At 41.6% G+C, this 19,336-nt stretch overlaps 1 protein-coding gene across 7 annotated transcripts in view; it reads right to left on the reverse strand.

Moving 5' to 3' along the window:
- The window catches only part of sobpa (sine oculis binding protein homolog (Drosophila) a), a 320,652-nt gene that overhangs the window by 137,312 nt on the left and 164,004 nt on the right, over window positions 1-19,336 (reverse strand). For all 7 annotated transcript variants that reach the window (XM_063040814.1, XM_063040816.1, XM_063040815.1 and 4 more), the window contains exon 4: window positions 6,221-6,372. In XM_063040814.1, coding sequence (XP_062896884.1) covers window positions 6,221-6,372 — 152 coding nt within the window. The remainder of the gene's footprint in view (window positions 1-6,220; window positions 6,373-19,336) is intronic.

Consider the following 19,336-nt stretch of genomic DNA (forward strand, 5'->3'; position numbering starts at 1 on the left):
ATGGTCAAAATGGGTATAAAGGGCATTGAGCTCATCTGGGAATGAAGTCTTATTGTCATCTAGGTCACTTGTTTTCACTTTGTAGGAAGTGGTATTATTCAAGCTCTGCCACAGTTGTCGAGCATCCTTCAGCAATTCAATTTGGTCCAGAATTGTCACTTCGCATGTGAAATTGCACCTGGACTCTTGTATTTAATTTGGTCACCAGACCTGAACGCCACTGATCTGCCCCTCAGCAGATCAGGGCTTCTGGCCGGCAGAATGATTTTGTGGGGACCCACTCGTCTACGACTGTTTTTATAAAGTCTGTGACAACCATGGTATATTTGTTCCAATCCCCTGAACAGTCCTTGAACACAGCTCGGTCCACTGACTTGAAACAATCCCACAGCCGCTCCTCTACCTCCCACGACCACCTCTTTGTCGTCCTCATCTCTGGAACCTTGCTCTTTAGCTCTGCCTGCAAGCTGGTAGGAGGACAGTCAGATGATCAGATTTCCGAAAATGCAGTCTAGGCATTCCCAATTGTAGTATAACAACGGTCGAGTACGTTGGGACCACGGGTGCTGCAGGTAATACGCTGTTGATAATTGGGTTAAGATTTCTTCGAGCAGGCCTGATTGTAGTTTCCGACAATATACAACAGGAGTTGCGGTAGGCTGCTTTTGATGGCTGCAATCAATACATGGAGAGCCTGCTTAACGTCAGCTTTTGACAGTATGCGTACTGCGGTCAGGATCATGGAATGGCAAATAGAATAGTCCTCAGTCTTGTTCTCCAGCAAACTATACAATTGCTAACAAGATGCTGGGCAGAGGAAGTTTCATGCTTGGCTTGGAGTCCTCCACTCCTCCCTCTTTCAGCCGTGCTGCCGTACCTTTGTATGCTTAAAGCATGCCTGAGAGTCAAGCCCACCAGAAGATTATGATGTTGCTAGTTCATTAAGATGGTTCAAAAGTATGTTACTTAAAGGAAAATTACAGGCTGCAGATTGCAGTGAGGGTAGTTCAAAATAAATATATTTAGAAGTCTTGTAAGCTGCCCGCAACATGTCAACATGGTTCATCAGCCACGTCTTGCAAAAACCATTGGTTCAGTGTTGTAGATAAACTACCTATTTCACTTGTACCTGCATTGAAAGACACTGAGGAAGCAAAAAGCAAGTGTGGAATCAGATATTGTAAAGTTGCAATTAATCGTGTATTATTTGGCCAATGAACCCAGTTAAATCTTGCCTTTCTTCTATTTTCCCGCCACATCTTGCAGCAATTGACCAGAAATTGAATACCTCGCACACTCAATGCCAAGATGGTGCCAGCATATAATACTCCATTGGTTGACATTTTTTAGTAACACACAAAAATGTCTATTTTACTTCTCTTACGTACGTTTTTCATCTTAAGTGTGTTTCTGGGACTGTTAGCGCCTGTGCTTTACAGTTTAGAGATCAACTGAGTGACCATGAGCTTTGCTGCCTCCGAGATGATTCTGGGAAGCGAGCGCATACCCGGACGGCCTTGGTGAGAAGAAACTTAGAGGTGAGACACAAGTCAATGTTCAAGTCCATTTCGCCAATTAAAGTGTCGAGGAAGATTAAGGCATCGAAGCAAGTGCGGAAGGCAAGCGAGAGTTCAGTGCCGACTGCTTGGCTCGTCTGTGAGTAGCCTACCGCTGTGTGGCTCGCTGTGGCAGGTGGGTAGGCCTCTGCCCCGTGAAGTGTCTTTCTCTTTCAATGAATATCGGAGGATATTTTGTGGCTCTGCGTTTGGACGACTGTGTTTATGTACTGTGGACTTTTTCAGACTTATGGTTTTTATATTCTGTGTTTTTTCACCTACTCCTTTCCGTTTGGTTATGCAAGGGGAGGGGTTTGGAGGTTGATGTTCTTGTTGCGTTCTGTTAGTCTTTTTGTCTGAGGGAGGGGTTGATGTTCTTGCTGTGTTTTGTGTGGAGGAGGGGGTTTGGGGGTTGATGATTGGGAAGCCGTACTTTTAGTGCGGGGGGGCGGTGGGAGTTTGATGCTTCTCACTGAATGACTTCCATGCTCTTTCTCTGTTTTGTGACTGCCTGGAGAAGGCAAATCTCTGAGTTGACAATAAATGAACCTTTGAACCTTTAATAGAGCACAGAAACAGGTCCTTAGGCACTACTCATTCATGCCAACTGTGTAGCTCAGATGTGCCAGATAAGTTAGCTTTATACATCCAAACTTCTACAAGTACAGCAAGCCAAAGGTTTATGGAACAAAGCCAGCTCCAAACACTTCAGCCCAATTGTATGAGCAATGCTCTATCACTGTACTTAGGGAGTACTACACACTTCACACTTGCATGTAACGTCTTTCACGGGATTTTCAAAGATTTCCAAGACAGATGCAAAACACTTCAAGGTAAATTTCTGATAAGGACAGCCTCTCTCAATCAGAAAGGAGAGAGTTATCTGGTGTTATTATATCAGTGTTCACGGGAATTTGTTGTGTGCATACTTCAATGGGGGTGGCATGGTAGCGTAATAGTTAGCACAACGCTTTACAGTGCCAGTGACCCAGGTTCAATTCCCGCTGCGGTCTGTAAGGAGTTTGTACGTTCTCCCTGTGACCGCATGAGTTTCCTCTGGGTGCTCCGGTTTCCTCCCACAGTCCAACGATGTTCCAGTAGGTAGGTTAATTGGTCATTATCCTGTGATTAGGATAGGGTTAAATTGGGGCCCGCTGGGTGGTGTGTGCTGTATCTCAATAAATAAATAAATAAATGCTATAGCAACTTCTTACATTACATTTGAAAAGGTATTCTGCTGGTTGACAAACTTTAAAATCCGTACGTCTCGCATTTTTAGTTTGCGCGTTACAATACCTCATCGTAATTAGAACCGAGAATGCTATAAACACTCAGCAGGTCAGGCAACATTGGTGGAAAGCGAAACAGTCTGTGTGCCAGGTCCAAGAGCTTCTGTTAAATCTGGTAAAGGTAGAAAGTTCATTGGTTTTCAGTTGCAGACGAAGTGGGGAAAGGAAAGGAAGAATAAAGGGAATGTTTCTGATAGGGTGAGACCAAATGGGCTAATGTCGATTCCAGAAGCAGATTATACTTTTCTGACTGCATTGTGTTGCTTATAGCAGAGCTGTGGTCATGCCCTACAGGTTAGACGACACTAATTTCTCTTTGCCAGTCCTATTGAGAATATTGGTCCACAGATTCTGCTTGGCCAGCAGAGTTTCCTGCACCTTATTTTTTTTTATTTTAGATCATCTGCAGATCGTTGTTGAATTTCCTTTTACAAAGCATGACATTAGGGTACCTTGTGGGCATTTTATTTCATTTTGAGACAGCTACAGATGGAAGTGAATGCTCCTCGTGCTGGTTGCTTCTGGACACCTGCTCAGTGTGCTTTGAATGTCAGCCCAGGAAAAAAAAACTGAAAAATCATACTTTTCATCCAACCTTCAGCTGAGCTGAGAAGTTTACAGCACTGAAGGACCCCATGAAGCTCATTGCTCCTGCCCCACTGGATGAAAAATCAAAGTACTGCAAGCCGGTTCCCCTTACCCTTCCTTCACCACTCTAGAAACAACCAAAAGCAGTGTTAACATTCAGATGCACTGAAATGCACGCCATTCAGAAAATCAAAAGTGATGTGTTGCTGTGGATAGCTGCCGCGAAGATGGACTTGCAGCTTTCGCTGTACAGCCTGGACCAGGTGGCACACAACTCTGTTTGAATGCAAATATCATCAGCCAGTTTAAAACAGACATTTCACAGTGCTGGAAAGAAATGTGTCAGATTATTCGTTGCGCCCTTCAACTCAGGCCTTGTGCACGGGAACACTAAATTAGCAGAAACAGGCCACGCGGGGCGCCACGGCAGGGCAGCGGCCAGCTCGACGCTATTACAGGCCGGGGCTTCGGAGTTCGGATTTCAATTCCGACACTTTGGTACCTCCTTCCCGCGAGCGCGTGGGTTTCCTCCGGGTGCTGCAGTTTCTTCCTTTCCCACGTTCCAAAGATGCACCGGTTAGTAGGTTAATTGGTAATCAACGAATTGTCCTGTGATTAGGCTTGCTGGGCGGTGCCCTCGTTAGGCCAGAAGGACCTGTTCCACACCGCATCTCTGAATAAAATAAAACCTGCTCAGATGTTCGATGCAAGCATGGCTGACCTGCTCCAGGCCTCAACCTTCTTCTGTGCTCCCTGATTTTACACAGCTCTGCTTTGGTGGGTGCCTGGGAAATTTCTTACAATTTACATATCTACAGTCCTGAATTATTCTTTATATACAGTACACTGACCCTGGAGTACAGGAACACAGAGATCCCTTTGTACATCATTTGCCAATCTATTACATTTTAAGAACACTTCTGCTTTTAGTGTTAAAATCTATCCATACAATACCTCTGCCATTATTTTCTTACTCTCTCAGTCCAAGTTACCTTGGATTCTCTTTGCATCCTCTTCACAACCCTATCCAGTTTTATACTAAGAGCAAACGTAACTTGCAATATTATCACTGAAGTATCTAGCTCAAGAGAGGTGGCATTTCAGGAGAATAAACCGATTTTACTTCAAAATTTTCTAAATACACAATAATTTTCATAGCTAGATTGCACAATGTGATATGATAAATTATCGAGAGCAAACTACCAGACAGAACTATTACACTGCCGACAGCAGTCACTGGAAGCATTACTTCACTAACATCGCCCATTCATCAAGTGTCAATCTACCCCAAGAAAAATATTCACATGCGGAAATGATAACAGGCAGCCTCAATGATTTCTCATTCATGACTCTTACATTCTTTGAAACAACGTACAAACCATTATAAAACCAAGATACAAGCAGCATGTACTGAAGAAAATAGACATTCATATCATCATGTTGTGTTGTAATTTAAAAGGAAATAATCGAATAAATTTTCCATTCAGTGATTAGATATCAACACAGGGAAGACCAAAGGATTCATACTTCACACCTCCACTACAGGCACTGACAAGAGTGACTTAGTGTGTGAACAAAATCTGTAACCACAATCAACCTGAAGCTGCACTCTCATCTCATTCAACACCTGCAGCTTAAAGTTGAATCAAAAGTAGTTCAAGACGAACAACTTGACGTTTAGAAGACAAAACCTTGATTTCATGATTTTGTTCTGACAGAATCTGAGCTCCTTGATCCAACACAGACCAGTTGACGACCATGAAGTCTCCCAAATAAATATTAGCAAGGACTAATGCAAGAATTTCTCATTTATATTCATTATTACTTCGCTATTTTCCTGAAGTTCCGTTAACGTTACATCTACAGGCTGTTTACACAAGCTACAAGAAATTAAAGTAAATTTAAACCAACACCTCCACAGCAAATCAAAGTAATCGTAGAGTTCACTTCTCTCTTTATACAAGGCCGATTCTTTCGAGGAAGGCATCAGTATTTCCTTCAACGCTTATCAAAGAAGCGTGAAAGACAGATTCATTCCTTGAACTTAACAGCTCAGCAAGCAAGATAGTTGGGAATGATGACAAGATCAAAATCAATGCTCTGGTGCTCATTAGACCCTAACGTTTGCATTCACAAATTTAAAACTTATTTGAGCACAGAGTATCCTTCACAGCTTGAAGAAAACCAAATGTTTACAGGTTAATAACATTAATTGCCAAATTCTGATGCTGAATAAGGATATGATAGTAGAATCAAACAACATGGCTTGACTTGCAATTAAGTGAGGTTTTGAACAGCTTCCTCATTCAGCTACTCTAAGAAGTGCATGATTAAATGGAAGGACATTATGTTAAGATCCCACAACTCGTTAACACCACAGATTTCTCTCTCTCTCTGCTAGATCCAAGTTATATCGACTGGGAAGTGTTAATATTGAGAGCGGTGAGGATGATGACTGAAAAATTGATCCCTCCACATTAGCCTTTCCATATGTATTTACATCAAGACTGGAGGAGGAGTTGACTTTGTGGGCAAGCATCATTAATGCAGGGTAGGAACAGTTGGGGGAGGAGAAAGAACAGCAAAAGAAAAGCAAAACCTAAAACAATGTATGTGAGAGTTCAATTGTAGAATTACAGCTGCAGTCCTCAAAGGATAAATTGTGGTCATGATGGATGTATTTCCTGGCTCCATTAAAATCAGATTTGCATTGGTGAACATAAAAACCACATGACGCGAATGGGTGCTGTCAGTGGAATCAACCTGCTCAGATTTATGGTCTCTTACCTTATTACGTTTGAAATAAGCCCGCCTGCAAGCTGCAAAGCACTTCTCACTGCAGAAACTTTTAACCTCACTCCCCATGCTCAGGGAATAACGCTTAATTCCCAGCTTCTGGCACCAGGCACAGACTATCTGCACATTTATCATCTCGTCATCTGCAATACAAAACAAGATTAAAAACATGAGAAACAGCACCTCTGGTATTTTATAGGTGAATCAAGTTGAATGTAACACAATTCATTCTATACCAGTAGAAGCACATAGCACACATTCAGACAGAAAAGTTAGGAAACAATTTTGCCATGGGCAGAACATCCGCAGTACAGCTTTTGGGTGTATGTTACTTGGATCGAAGGCTGTGCTGTCCACCCCAGCTCAATTTTCCAAAGATATTCCAGTGTGGATGGATGAGCACAGTTCTAAAATATGCTCAGTGAATTGAAATTTGCAAGCTTTTACTTTAAAGAATAAAAGAGAACGCCCTCACTGGCTGTACATAGATTTTTAAAATCTACAGTGTGGGGAAAATTAATTATCACATCGTCTTTGTATGCAATATTCTCGTAGGATGAAATTTAACACTGCACTTCCAGTGAACTGACAAACTATCCGATGGTAAAGTTTAATTGAATTAAGACTTACTGCAAAATGGTTTTTCACTGTTGTAAGGCAGATTAGTGAATTGTTATCGTCTCTTATTAAACCAAAGGCTATTTACTTCTAAGGAACTTGAAGTAAAGTACCAGATCAAGAAATTTATCCAAAGACACGTGATGAGAAGAGAGGCCAATTCAATCATCAAGTCAGCACTTCATTGGCCCCTTCAAGGGTGGAAGAAGCGTGGGAGATCAAACACAACTTGGTGCCGTACTGTAGAAGCAGAAAAAAGGACCCTGAGCCACACCTGGTAGAGAAGATGGTCAAGGACAAAGATGGAGAACCTTCATAGCTGCCCTAAATGCCACTGGTGTAATGGGTAGAAGATGATAATGACTTTGAGACACTTGTGCACATAAGGTAGGATTACAAAAAAAATCCATTATCATAGACAAATTAAATGTAGGAAATGGCACCTTTCGGAGGACATCACTTACGAAATGAAGAAATTAGCCTCCACTTATCTTCCATTACAAAACTTCTTGTACTTCTAAAGTACCTGAACAGGTGTCTGAAGAAAGAAGATTGGTCCTGATGTTAAGATGGCGTCAGGGAAATGTTCTCCCCTTGTGTAAGCTGACATTTAAAATGCACTTGGACAAGTATTTGAATCGCTTAGTCATGGCAAGTTATGAACCAAGTATTGGCTAGTGGGATTAATATAAACTGTACTTCATGTTCAGCATGAACAACCAAAAGGCTCATTTCTGCATAATGCGACTCGATGATGATGATGATCTTGGCACTCCTTCCTTCTATCCTAATGGCATGATTATCTTGGCAATTCTTCCTCCCAGCCTCTTCATCACCCTTATTCCTCATGGACTGCAAAGCATCAGTCCTTGACCCGTGAAGAATCCTAGGCACAATAGTTAAACTCTACTTGGGTAGTGGATGGGAGAATGGAGAGAACTAATGACAAGGATGTACCAAAAAACAAAAGGTTCTGGAAGATGGTAGCAGATCAAGGTTGTATTTATGGAAAGAGAAACAACTGTCTCAGATTGAAGACCATTTGTCAGGACTAGGAAAGAAGAAATTTGCAGTGAAGGCAGCAAGAGGGGTGGAAAGAACACGGGGAAGTCTATGTAAAACCGGTAAAAGGGAGCAGTTAAAAGGTGATTATTTTTCATTGTCACATCATTGTGAATAGCAGGGATGTGAGACATGCCTGGCAGTTCAGGAAATACTAATGGAATCTCTGGCAGCACCACACAATCAAGCCACCCTTTGAACCGAAAGGGGTTCAGTTCATAACGTAACAAGAAACGTTACTGCTTAGACAAAATTCCACTTTTGCTCTGCTGTTTAAGAAACTGACTACGCTTGACTTTCAGTCTTGCTGGAGGGCTAGTTCATTCTGTGCTCATATTCTTGGTCTACATTCTTATTCCAATGTAAACAATCTGCATGAAAATTAAACCCAACTTTGAGGAACAACAGGTCCCTATCACTCCAACTAAATTAAAGCTATTTTAGAGCAGAGAAATGGACCCTGGGATTTACAAGGAGTGAAGGTGAAAATTGCTGAAGACTGGAGGAATGCAGAGCACAATAGGACATCATGAACAATTTGCAGTTCCCTTTCTTACTTGGCAGTAGGTCAAGAAAACAACAGCCTGGTCGAGGGACAGAAGTGCTAACATTGAGAAGCATCATCCACAACTAGGTGGTCATCTTACATCAGAAGAATTATAGAAGGAGAGAGGCCCAGAGTGAGGAGGGGGTCTGGTCCCTGACTGGAAAGTGGGGAGGTTGTAGGCTTTTAAAGGGACTAAGCACAAGCACGCCAGCTGAAAAGGGAGCTGAGATCTCTCTTCTCTTTCTCAGATAAACCTTCCCATCAACTGAAATACTGACAAGTAGAGAGCAACTTAGAATCCAACTCGCAAATGCACTGCACTTTACCCAATTTAAATGCTAATTAAATGTCACATCTCCTCATGGGGGAACACTTGGATGGCCCAACATGTTTTATGAAAAAGGGGAGTGGGGCATCTACAGCATGCATCACAAAGACCTTCAGCCTATTAATCATAGAACACATAAGTGCCGTGCTTCAATGAAAGACCGATTGTCACTTCAGTCTTCCATGTCACAGATCAGACAGTCTACCTTCCCCTTCATCAACTCTATAAAACAACCTTCTTGGCTTCTGGCATTAAGACTTTTCTATTCTATATAGCACAGTAATGCAGGATAAAGATGAGACGACTGACTTCCAATTCAACAGGAGGACTGTAAAATAATACCCCCGAATTACAAACCTGCTTTAAGAACCCAAGTGAGCACCCCGCCAAAATTTGGGCAGAAGCATCAGCCTCACTGTTTTCTTACCATCTTTTTAAGGACTTCTAACATGTTCCAGGATGCAATGTTCCCTAGTGTCTAAAGAACAATGGCATCTGCCCAACATTGTGGAAGACTGCTACCTTGTGGGGTAGAGAATTCATATATATATACACACATACATTCTATACATACACATATATACTGTAAATAACAGTATATATAACAGCTTATAACATGGGGGGGGCAAGTAAAAAAATGAAGGGCTAATTTCCCCCAATTATGGACCACAGCAGGGCACTTCACATATTAAGAAACAGGGATAGGCCTGCAACTGTTGCACTATTCAGACTCTGGTGGTTTGGGAGCTCCACTGGGAGTACACTGTTTGTATTTCTGACTGAAGGGGCAAGAGATGCTCATTTGATGTAGAAATGCCAATTCCAATCACTCTGGTTGCTCTGAACCCTGTCACCACTGACTGTGATTGCATCATCTGCCAAACTATGATTACAGCTGTCAGTACTCCACTATAACACTGGCTTTAAGGATCAGAATGGACTGGGTTTCACGAGCTGACAACCTTTTCTCTGCACAGGGCAGTGCATTCATAACAAATTCTCCACAGTTTCTGATCTGCTACTCATGAAGGCTGCATAACATCATAAACAATACATATCACAGAAATATTGTCTCTTCTAATGTCCAATCCAATACAGGATCAGTTTGATGAACACACACTATAATTCTGAATCTCCAAGAAACTTCCTTGCTGAAGATGCATTGAAACCTTGGAAGCTGATCAGAATCACGTGCACCGTTTTGTTGGCAACCTTGCCTTTAAAATACAGCATTACTTCATCCTTTCCCTGAATATCACATTCATCTAACTGCAGCCCCACTACTGAGTGAATATGCACTGACTACATCATCAAATAGTAGGGAAATTTCAGCATCGTGCTGATTCAGAAATCGAACTTGCATTTTGTTAGACTTGCATCGACAATAAACTCACATCCTAATGTGCTCTCTCTATTTGAAAAAAATCTACAACATTTCATAAAAAAGCAATAAACGAGACTGAAACAGAACAACACATACATATAGGCAGAATATATACGAGCACTTGGCCACAAAATCTTTTTCCTGGTCAGTGCCTTGTTCTGTGTGTTTCAAGGTGATTGATGAGACCAATGGGGTGCAACTGCATGCGGTGCTTGAGGGGATGGGGCAGGTGATTAGTTTCAAAGGTGGAATGCTCCTTCTCTTGTTTACCCTGGGAGTCAAAATGCACCAAATGAAGGAACTTGAATTTATTATTACTGTCATTATTATCATCATCTTCACTCAAAAATCATCCTCCAACAGGCCAGGGTCAGTGAAGATGTGGCAGTTTATCAAGATGGCTTTGAAAACATCCTCAAATATTTTCCTCTAAATGCTTACTCACAAAAGATGGAGGTTGGAGTATGTCTGCCTTGGAAATCCAGAATTAAGTATGTGAGTGACATGGTCTCCCTTCTAATTAGGGCCCCAATGCTACAGATATTGGTCTGGGAAAGGAAGCTGATATTTGATCATTTTTTCCCTGCCATTGGACCTGGAGAGATTTTGCAGAGACAGTATTGGTCAAATCTTTCCAGCCTGTGCTTGGAGAAACTTGCTGCTGATGGACAGGACTGCATATCCTTGAAGGAAGGGATCATAGCTGGCACTTAATGGGCTTTTGACTAACTTCTTACTCTCTAACCAGTTGTCTCATCAGTAAGAAGCATTACTAGAGAACTGAAGAAGATGAAGATCATAATTATCCATCTTTGTTGAGACATGGGAAGAGGCTGATGTATTCCACTGTCTTCTTACAGATCTACACAGTTGGGAAGCAGTGTTTTTATTTGGGCTCGGAGAGGGGAGCACAGTTTGGTAGAGGATATTTGTTTGTTTGATACTTAATGCAAGTCCCATTCATATTTCTCAATGAAGAGGTGAATGGTGACAGAATACAACCTCTAAATGTGCACAAATCAAGTAGCATCAATGTATGACAGTACCCTGACTTAAGTTGGGGTGACCTTGGTTTCTGAGTGGAAGCTAGCAGGGTTACTTTAACACAGGCAACCACATTCATACGCAAGTAGTTACACATAAATATGCACCCAGTCAATCTCATGCATGTGCAAGTGCACACACACTTAAAACAAACTCACAGAACCAAATCCATTCAAGAATTCCTACACACTGACAAGTGAACAAGAAAGATTAATACTTGCATATAAACAAAAAAAAAGGGACAGGACTAAATGGAGCTAAGAAAAGTAATTTGCTAGCTCTAGAAACTGAGAATATGCTCAGAGGAACTAGCGATGAACTAAAAACATTTTCACTGCATTTGTATTGTACTACTTCCCATTAAAATATTTGATTAACAAATGCAATTGTTCCCATAACATTTTTTTCATCTACTGTAAGATGAGAAAGCCATCAAGAAAGCTTGTGAATGAACTGCAATCATGTAAGGAATGGCTATACCCAACATATGTAATATCACTTGCTCAGAAAAACAATTCCTTCTTTTAGTAAAATATCTGCTTAATAGTATTTCATTTGCCTTACCCAGGTGGTTATAATTAAGATTGTGTCATAGTAGAAGCACTGTATAACAAAGCATATTCCCTCACCAGTGAATAGACCACAGGCCTGCTATTAAAAATAAAAGAAATTGCCATTTTGACTGTGGGGATTAAAAATGGGTTTTCCTAAATTCCAGTAACCTTCATATTTTTCTAATTCCATGGCTAGGTTTCTTTATTCATGAAGTTTGAGGATATTAAACAAACAGAACACCTCATTAACCAAGTTTCTCTACACTGTCCCAATACTGAAGAACTGAAAACCCTATCCCAAATGCAGAAATAAGACTTGTTTTTTCAAAGACTGACAATTCTGGAAATGCAAAATGATGGAAGTCTACTCTTTCACTGCTGAATCAAAAAATGCATGTTCAGGTCTCACATTTTCTTCTCAGTATATTGAAACGATTTGAACTGAGCCCCTGAGAAGGTGATGGTGAGCTGTCCTTGAGAACTGCTACTGTTCTGAAGGTGTTTTATACCCACAATGACGTACGTCTTAAGCACAAAACATTAGACACACAGTACTTAAGCAGAAGATCCAGGTTGACATACTAACTCGGGCAGCAGTGATATAGCCGGTAGAACTGCTACATCACAGCTCCAGTGGCCTGGGCTCAAAGCAGACGTTGGGTGCTTTCTGTGTTGAGGTTATATGTTCTCCCTGTGATGCCACAGATTATCCCAAGTGCTCTCTCTGGGCTTCTCCCACATCCACAAGATGTGCATATTGGTAGGTTATTTAGCCACAGTAAATTGCCCCTAGAGTGCAGAAATGTCTTTGGTGGTGGGGGGTGGGGGAGGAGGAGTTGATTAGATTCTGGGGAGAATATTTCACAGCAAGATATAATGGAGGGGAATGGGATTACTCCGCTACTAAGTATAATCCTAATAAACTAAGCCGCTTCCTTTGTCAAAAGGAAGCACAGAAGAAATGGGGAAGGTTGCATTGTCTTTAGAGTCAGAGAACACTACAACACAGACAGGCCATTTGGCCCATCTAGTCCATGCCTACTCCCATTGACCTGCACCTGGATCATAGCCCTCCATACCCCTACCGTTAACGTACTTATCCAAACTTCTCCTAAATGTTGAAATTGATTCTGCATCCACCACTTATGCTGGCAGCTCGTACCACACTCACCACCCTCTGAGTGAAGATGTTCCCCTTAAAAATTTCACCATGAGCTCTAGTTCTATGTTCACCCAACCTCAGTGGAAAAAGCCTGCTTGCATTTACCCCATCTGTACCCCGCATAATTTTGAGATCTATCAAATCTCGCCTTAATATTCTATGTTCGATGGAATAAAGTTTTAACCTGTTCAACCTTTCCTTATAACTCAGGTTTTCCAGTCCTGGCAACATCCTTGTAAATTTTCTCTGTACTTTTTCAATCGTATTTATATCTTTTTTGTACGTAGGTGACAAAAACTGGACACAATACTCCAAACTTGGCCTAACCAATGTCCTATACAATTTCAACATAACATCCCATCTCCTGTACTCAATACATTGATTTGTAAAACCAATGTGCCAAAAGCTTTCTTTACTACATGTGACACCACTTTCAAGGAATTATGGATCTGTATTCTCAAATCCCTCTGTTCTCAATGCCCTACCACTTACCATGCAAGACCTCCCCAGGTTGGTCTTCTCAAAGTGCAACACCTCACACTTCTCTGCATTAAATTCCATCTACCATGTTTCAGCCCATTTCACAAGCTGGTCCAGAACCCACTGGAAGCTTTGATAATTTTCCTTGTTGTCCACTACACCCACTATTTTGGTGTCATCTGCAAATTTACTGATCCAGTTTACCAGATTATCATCCAGATCATTGATACAGATGACAAACAGCAAAGAACACAGCACTGATCCCTGTGGCATACCATTAGTCAGGCAACTATCTACAGTCACTTTTTTTAAAGCCAATATTTAATCCAATTTACTAACTCATCTTCAATGCCAAGTGACTGAATCTTCTTGACCAAGTTTTTGACCAGCCTCCCTTGCGGAACTTGTCAAAGGCTTTGCTAATGTCCATGTAGACACCATCCACTGCCATGCCTTCATCAACTTTCCTGATAACTTTCTCGGAAAACTTAAGATTGTTTAGACGTGACTTACCACACACAAAGCCATTATGACTATCTCTAATCATTCCTTGTCGATCCAAATACTTACTTATCAAGCACCTCAGAATACCCTCCAATATCTTTCCCACCAATGATGTCAGGCTCATCAGCCGATTATTTCCTGGCTTATTGTTAGAGCCTTTCTTAAACAATGGAAGAACCTTAGCTATCCTCCAATCTGGCATCTCACCCGTGGCTAAGAATGTTTTAAATATCTCTGCCAGGGCCCCTGCAATTTCTGCATTAACCTCCCCCAGAGTCCGAGGGACACATTGTCAGGCCCTGGAGATATATCCACCCTAATGTGCCTCAAGACAGCAAGTACCTCCTCCTCTGTAATCTGTATAGGATCCATGACCTCACTGCTACATTGCATTACATTTGTAGACTCTGTGTCCGTCTCCCGAGTAACTACAGACGCAATAAATCCATTGACGGTCTCCCCCATCTCATTCGGCTCCACATGTAGATTACCATTCTGATCTTCCAGAGGACCAATTTTGTCCCTTGTTATCCATTTGCTCTAATACACCTGTTAGAAACCCTTAGATCTGCTCGCATCTTTTAAACTCTCTCCCTCCAAGCAATCCGGTGTCTCCTCATGACTGTGGCATGCAAAGGTGGATACGGCCCACTCCATCAGGGGTAAAGCCCTCCCCACCATTGAACACATATATACGCAGCATTTTCAGGGGAAAGTGGCGTACATCATCAGGGAACCCACCACCACCCAGGTCATGCTTTCTTCTTGTTGCTGCCATCAGAAGGTACAGGAACCTCAGGACTCATAGCTCCAGATTCAGAAAGAGTTATTACCACGCAACCATCAGGCTCTTGAACCAGAGGGGATAACCTACCTCATCTTTACTTGCCACATCATTGAAACTTTCCTACAACTAATGGACTCACCTCCGAGACTCATCTCATGTTCTCAGTATTTATTGCTTATTTAGTTCTCGGTATTTATTGCTTGCTTGCTTGGTTATTTATTTATTTATTTATTTTTCATTTTGTATTTTCACTGTTTGTTGTCTTTTGCACACTGGTTGGTACTGCCTTTCACTGATTCTATAATGGTTATCGGATTTATTGAGTAGGTCTGCAAGAAAATGAATCACAGGGTTGTTTGTAGTGACATATGTACTTCGATAATAAATTTACTTTGAACTTTGAAGATGAAGATAAAGGGGGGAATTTGTACTTACAGTCAGAGCAAGTGTCGGAAGTACTAAATGAGCACTTAGTGTCAGTCGTCACCAAGGAGGAGGATTTGGAGGATGATGTAGGCAGAGTAGGGCATGCTGATGTGCTGGGACATCTTGACACAGAGGAGGAGTGCTGGGTCTTCTGAAAAGCATCGAAGTGGACAAGTCCCCAGGCTTAACGACAGAGACAGTATCTCAAAATACTAAAAGTAGTAAGGAGATTGAAGGCTTTAACAAAGACCTTTGTGCACTTACTACCAACAGGCAAGGGCCCAGAGGACTGGAGAGTAGAAATATTGTGCCTTTGCTCAAGAAAGGAAATAGGGTTAATCCAGGCCAGTGAGCCTCATTGTAGTGGTAGGGAGGTTATTGGAGAGGATATTGAGGGATAGGATTGAATGGTATAGCCTGCGTAGAGACAGTCAGAATGGCTTTCTGCAAGGCAGGTCATCCCTTACAAACTTGATCGTATTTCTTTAGGAGGTGGCAAAGGAGTTTGATGAGGATGAGGCAGTGGACATCATCAACACAACTATAGTACGGTCATTTGATAAGGTCCCTCATAGTAGGTTGATTCAGAAGACAAAGGTGAGAGGAATCCAGGTGAAAAAGTTTGGATTTAGAGCTGTCCTGCAGTTGGGTGGATTCGCAAGTTTACAGATGACACCAACATTAGTGGAGTTGTGAACAGTGTAAAGGGCTGTGAAAGAATACAGCAGGTTACACTGTAGATCAATTACAAGTATGGGCAAATAAATAGAAGATGGGAGTTTTACCCATTGAAGCATGAAGTGTTCCATTTGATCTTTGGGAGGTCAAATGAAAGAAGAAAGTATACATTTACTGATATACCCTTTTATAGCATTGAGGAACAGAAGGATCTTAGCGTCCAGGTCCATAATTCACTGAAAGTGACTATGCACATGGATAAGATAGTAAACAGGGTGTACGGTATTTTTGACTTCATTGCTGGGCTGTTCAGTACATGAGAAAAAGGCTATGAAGACCAAATCACTAGGTATATTTAAAACAGAGGTGATAAGTTCTTGATTAGTATGGGTCTTGATGTTTACAGGGTGTAGGCAGGAGAACGGGGTTGAGAAGGAACATAAATCAGCCATGATCAAATGGTGGAGCAGACTCAATGGGGCAAATAGCCTAAATCTGCTCTCATGTCTGATGGTCCTCCCCTCTACTACAGTTAATGAAACCCTTACATGCATTCCTCTGTTTCCTATATGTCCATCTGTTCTCAACCACCCCACCTTATCTTCTACCCCACTCGTCTCTTCATCTTGCATTTCATCCCTTTCCATTTCTGCCCCACCAACAGGATCCTACTACCAGTCCCCACCCTGGTTCCTGCTTTCCACAGAGACAACCTTCTCCAGGACTACATCGTCCCCTCATTCTTTCCCAAGTACATTTCACTGAGATTTTAAGAGGTGCGATACTTGTCCTGACACCTTCTCCCTCCTTACCATTTAGTGACTGATCAGCTCTTCCAGTTGAGGCACCTCCTCCCCTTGTCTACTTAATGCAATGTGCTTGATGTGGCCTCCTATGAACTAGTGAGACCAAGCATAGACAAGGCAAACATTTTGCAGAGTACCTGCACTGTCTAAAATGACCACCTTGAGCTTCTGGTTGCAAGTCATTTCTGCAAATGACTTGTTTGTCATCATCTTCTCCAGTGCCAGGGTGTGGTCAAATGCAAACTGGAAAGACAACTCATATTTAGCTTGGGTATTCCATTTCCAAGAACCCCACACTCCCCGAGTTGCTTTACACTTCTACCACCCCATGAGAGATTATTCACCCCTTGTTCACCTCCCTAGGTTCATCACCACCCAGACATAGTTCCATCTACTCATCAACCCTCCCTTATCGGGTCCCACCTATCACCCATCAGCCTCTGTCTCACTGTTCCAATTCCCCTCTATATACCGGCAATCTCTCTCCATACCAGGGGTCCACGGACCCCTGGGTTAATGGTAGAGGTCCATGGCATAAAAAAGGTTGTGAACCCCTGCTCTATACTCTTAGTCCTGATGCACTATCGAAGGTGCAACCCCTTTGTCTCCACAGATGCTGCATGACAAACAGTTCTTTGAGTAGGTTTTTTGCTCGAACATGCCAAACTAATTTTTCTCTTACTGGTTTCAGAGTTGTGTGGTCTCCTTTATAATTAGAATGATATCTACCCTCTATTTTACCAGTGGCCCATAAAATTATAGGTCCTAGATCCAGATTTACACAATTAGTAAAGCTACTATATTCTTTCTAGCTTCCCCTTTTTACAAATATCCATCAAGTCATTGTTTGACCTTCCAAACTTCACAGGAAAAACTCGCTCCCTTTGTACTATTTTGTTTTTATACTCTGTGCATGTACATTCAAAGGACTGCAACTCCCATTCCAATAACGAGAAGTGGGCATTAAATAGTGGCCCTGTCAGTATTTCCCACGAAATAGGAATGGAAAAAAAAAAGCTTGATTAAAACAATTCACTTAAATGGTTGCTACCTAACATTATTTTATGATGTTAACTGAAACATTCATAAATTTGTCATGATCATTCTTTCGAGAAACCCATAATTACATCAGAGAGTGGCAGAAACTCTGTGGAATACAGAGTTAGCCAGAAAGCACATACGATCTGTGACAAAACATTGACAACCCTTGGTGCGTGGGAAGATGTGACAGCCCAACACGACTTACTTCCACTCTACCATCTTGTACATGTGTTCCTGAGGCATTATTCCTCAAAGGCAGCCACCAGCAGTTGTCTGGGTTTAAGCTGTAATTAGCACTCATTATGGCTGAACACAAGTCCCACAGCCACCCAACCTCCGAACATAACTCACTGGATAATAGGTGAGATGCTCCAATAATTCATTGTGTTGCTTTTCGAATGAAATAATACTAAATAAATTACACACTATGTTGTGTATTTTGCTGCTTCCTTAACTGTCAAGAAAGCACAAACAGTGAATCAAGGAGAAGAAAAATATTTCCACCAATGTTTTGCATCATTGTCTGACACACTAGTAAAAATTATTCCAGCCAGGTAGCTGTCAGTGTGATTGTCCTCGACATGTATTGATGATGTAGACTACATTTCAGCTGCAGGGTTGATCACAATAAAACAAGGGTTTATTGGAAGAAAGAAAATGAAACAAAACTACATACTTTTATAACTGGTAATTATACCAAACAGTTTCTGTGTGCATTTCAGAAATGAATTGAATAAACATGGGGAGGCAAACAACACACCAGGAATCTGCAAAAGGGTTACAGCAGTGAAATATAAACTACATCTGGCCTGCTCTTGTATGGAACTCCACCATTTATACCAAATTCCCATCCTCTACACTTGGACATGTGGAGACGATTCAGACAACCGTACTAGCACAATAGCAGTATAACACTCAATTCTAAACACAACAGATTCAGCAGACTCTGGAAATCCAGAGCCACACATACACACACACTCAATTCACCTTTTGTTTTTAAATGTCCTCCTGGCGTATACATTATCATTTCTGCCTTTTTAATTTAAGGTACTTCAATAATTGAAATTTCTCATGTTTTCTTCACGTGGCAGAGATAAGGACTAAAAGGGAACTGGAAAATTTAGATAATGGAACATTTGCTATGCAATGTAAGGTAAACAGTAGTTTATAAAGGTTGCAGCCAGTACATTAAGCGGAGTTTATCTGTCAGATGTTAACTGCTCTATAGTGCACTCACAGCTCTCCTGCTTCTCCATTAAACATAATTCTTCCTGCATTAAAAATCACAGCAAAGGAAGAACTCCAAGATGGATCTCATCTGACCTGCAATATAATGAACAAGACAGCAAGTAATTTGTCCATCTGCTCAGTCACTCTGCCACTGGCAAGTCCCACCAATTTTTCATTCTTGCAAGGTTATGGTTTCTGAATATTTACCATCAGCACTGCAATGGTTCAAGTGATGTCACTGTAGCATGGCAATTCCTTCCCAAGATGGTGTCAAGCTCCAACCACCGTTGAGTCACGGCTCAGATTTTGGGTTTTTTTTTAACTTTTGTTTTAAGATTTGTAATGATAACTTTGGGGACAGAGGGGGGAATTAGGGACCAGGTAAGGGTTTACAGATTAGGGACAGAGATACAGGGGAATTATAAGTTAGGTCAGCGTCTATGTGTCTATTCCACA

Source organism: Mobula hypostoma, chromosome 2, assembly GCF_963921235.1.
Source record: "Mobula hypostoma chromosome 2, sMobHyp1.1, whole genome shotgun sequence".
Classification (NCBI taxonomy): Eukaryota; Metazoa; Chordata; class Chondrichthyes; order Myliobatiformes; family Myliobatidae; genus Mobula; species Mobula hypostoma.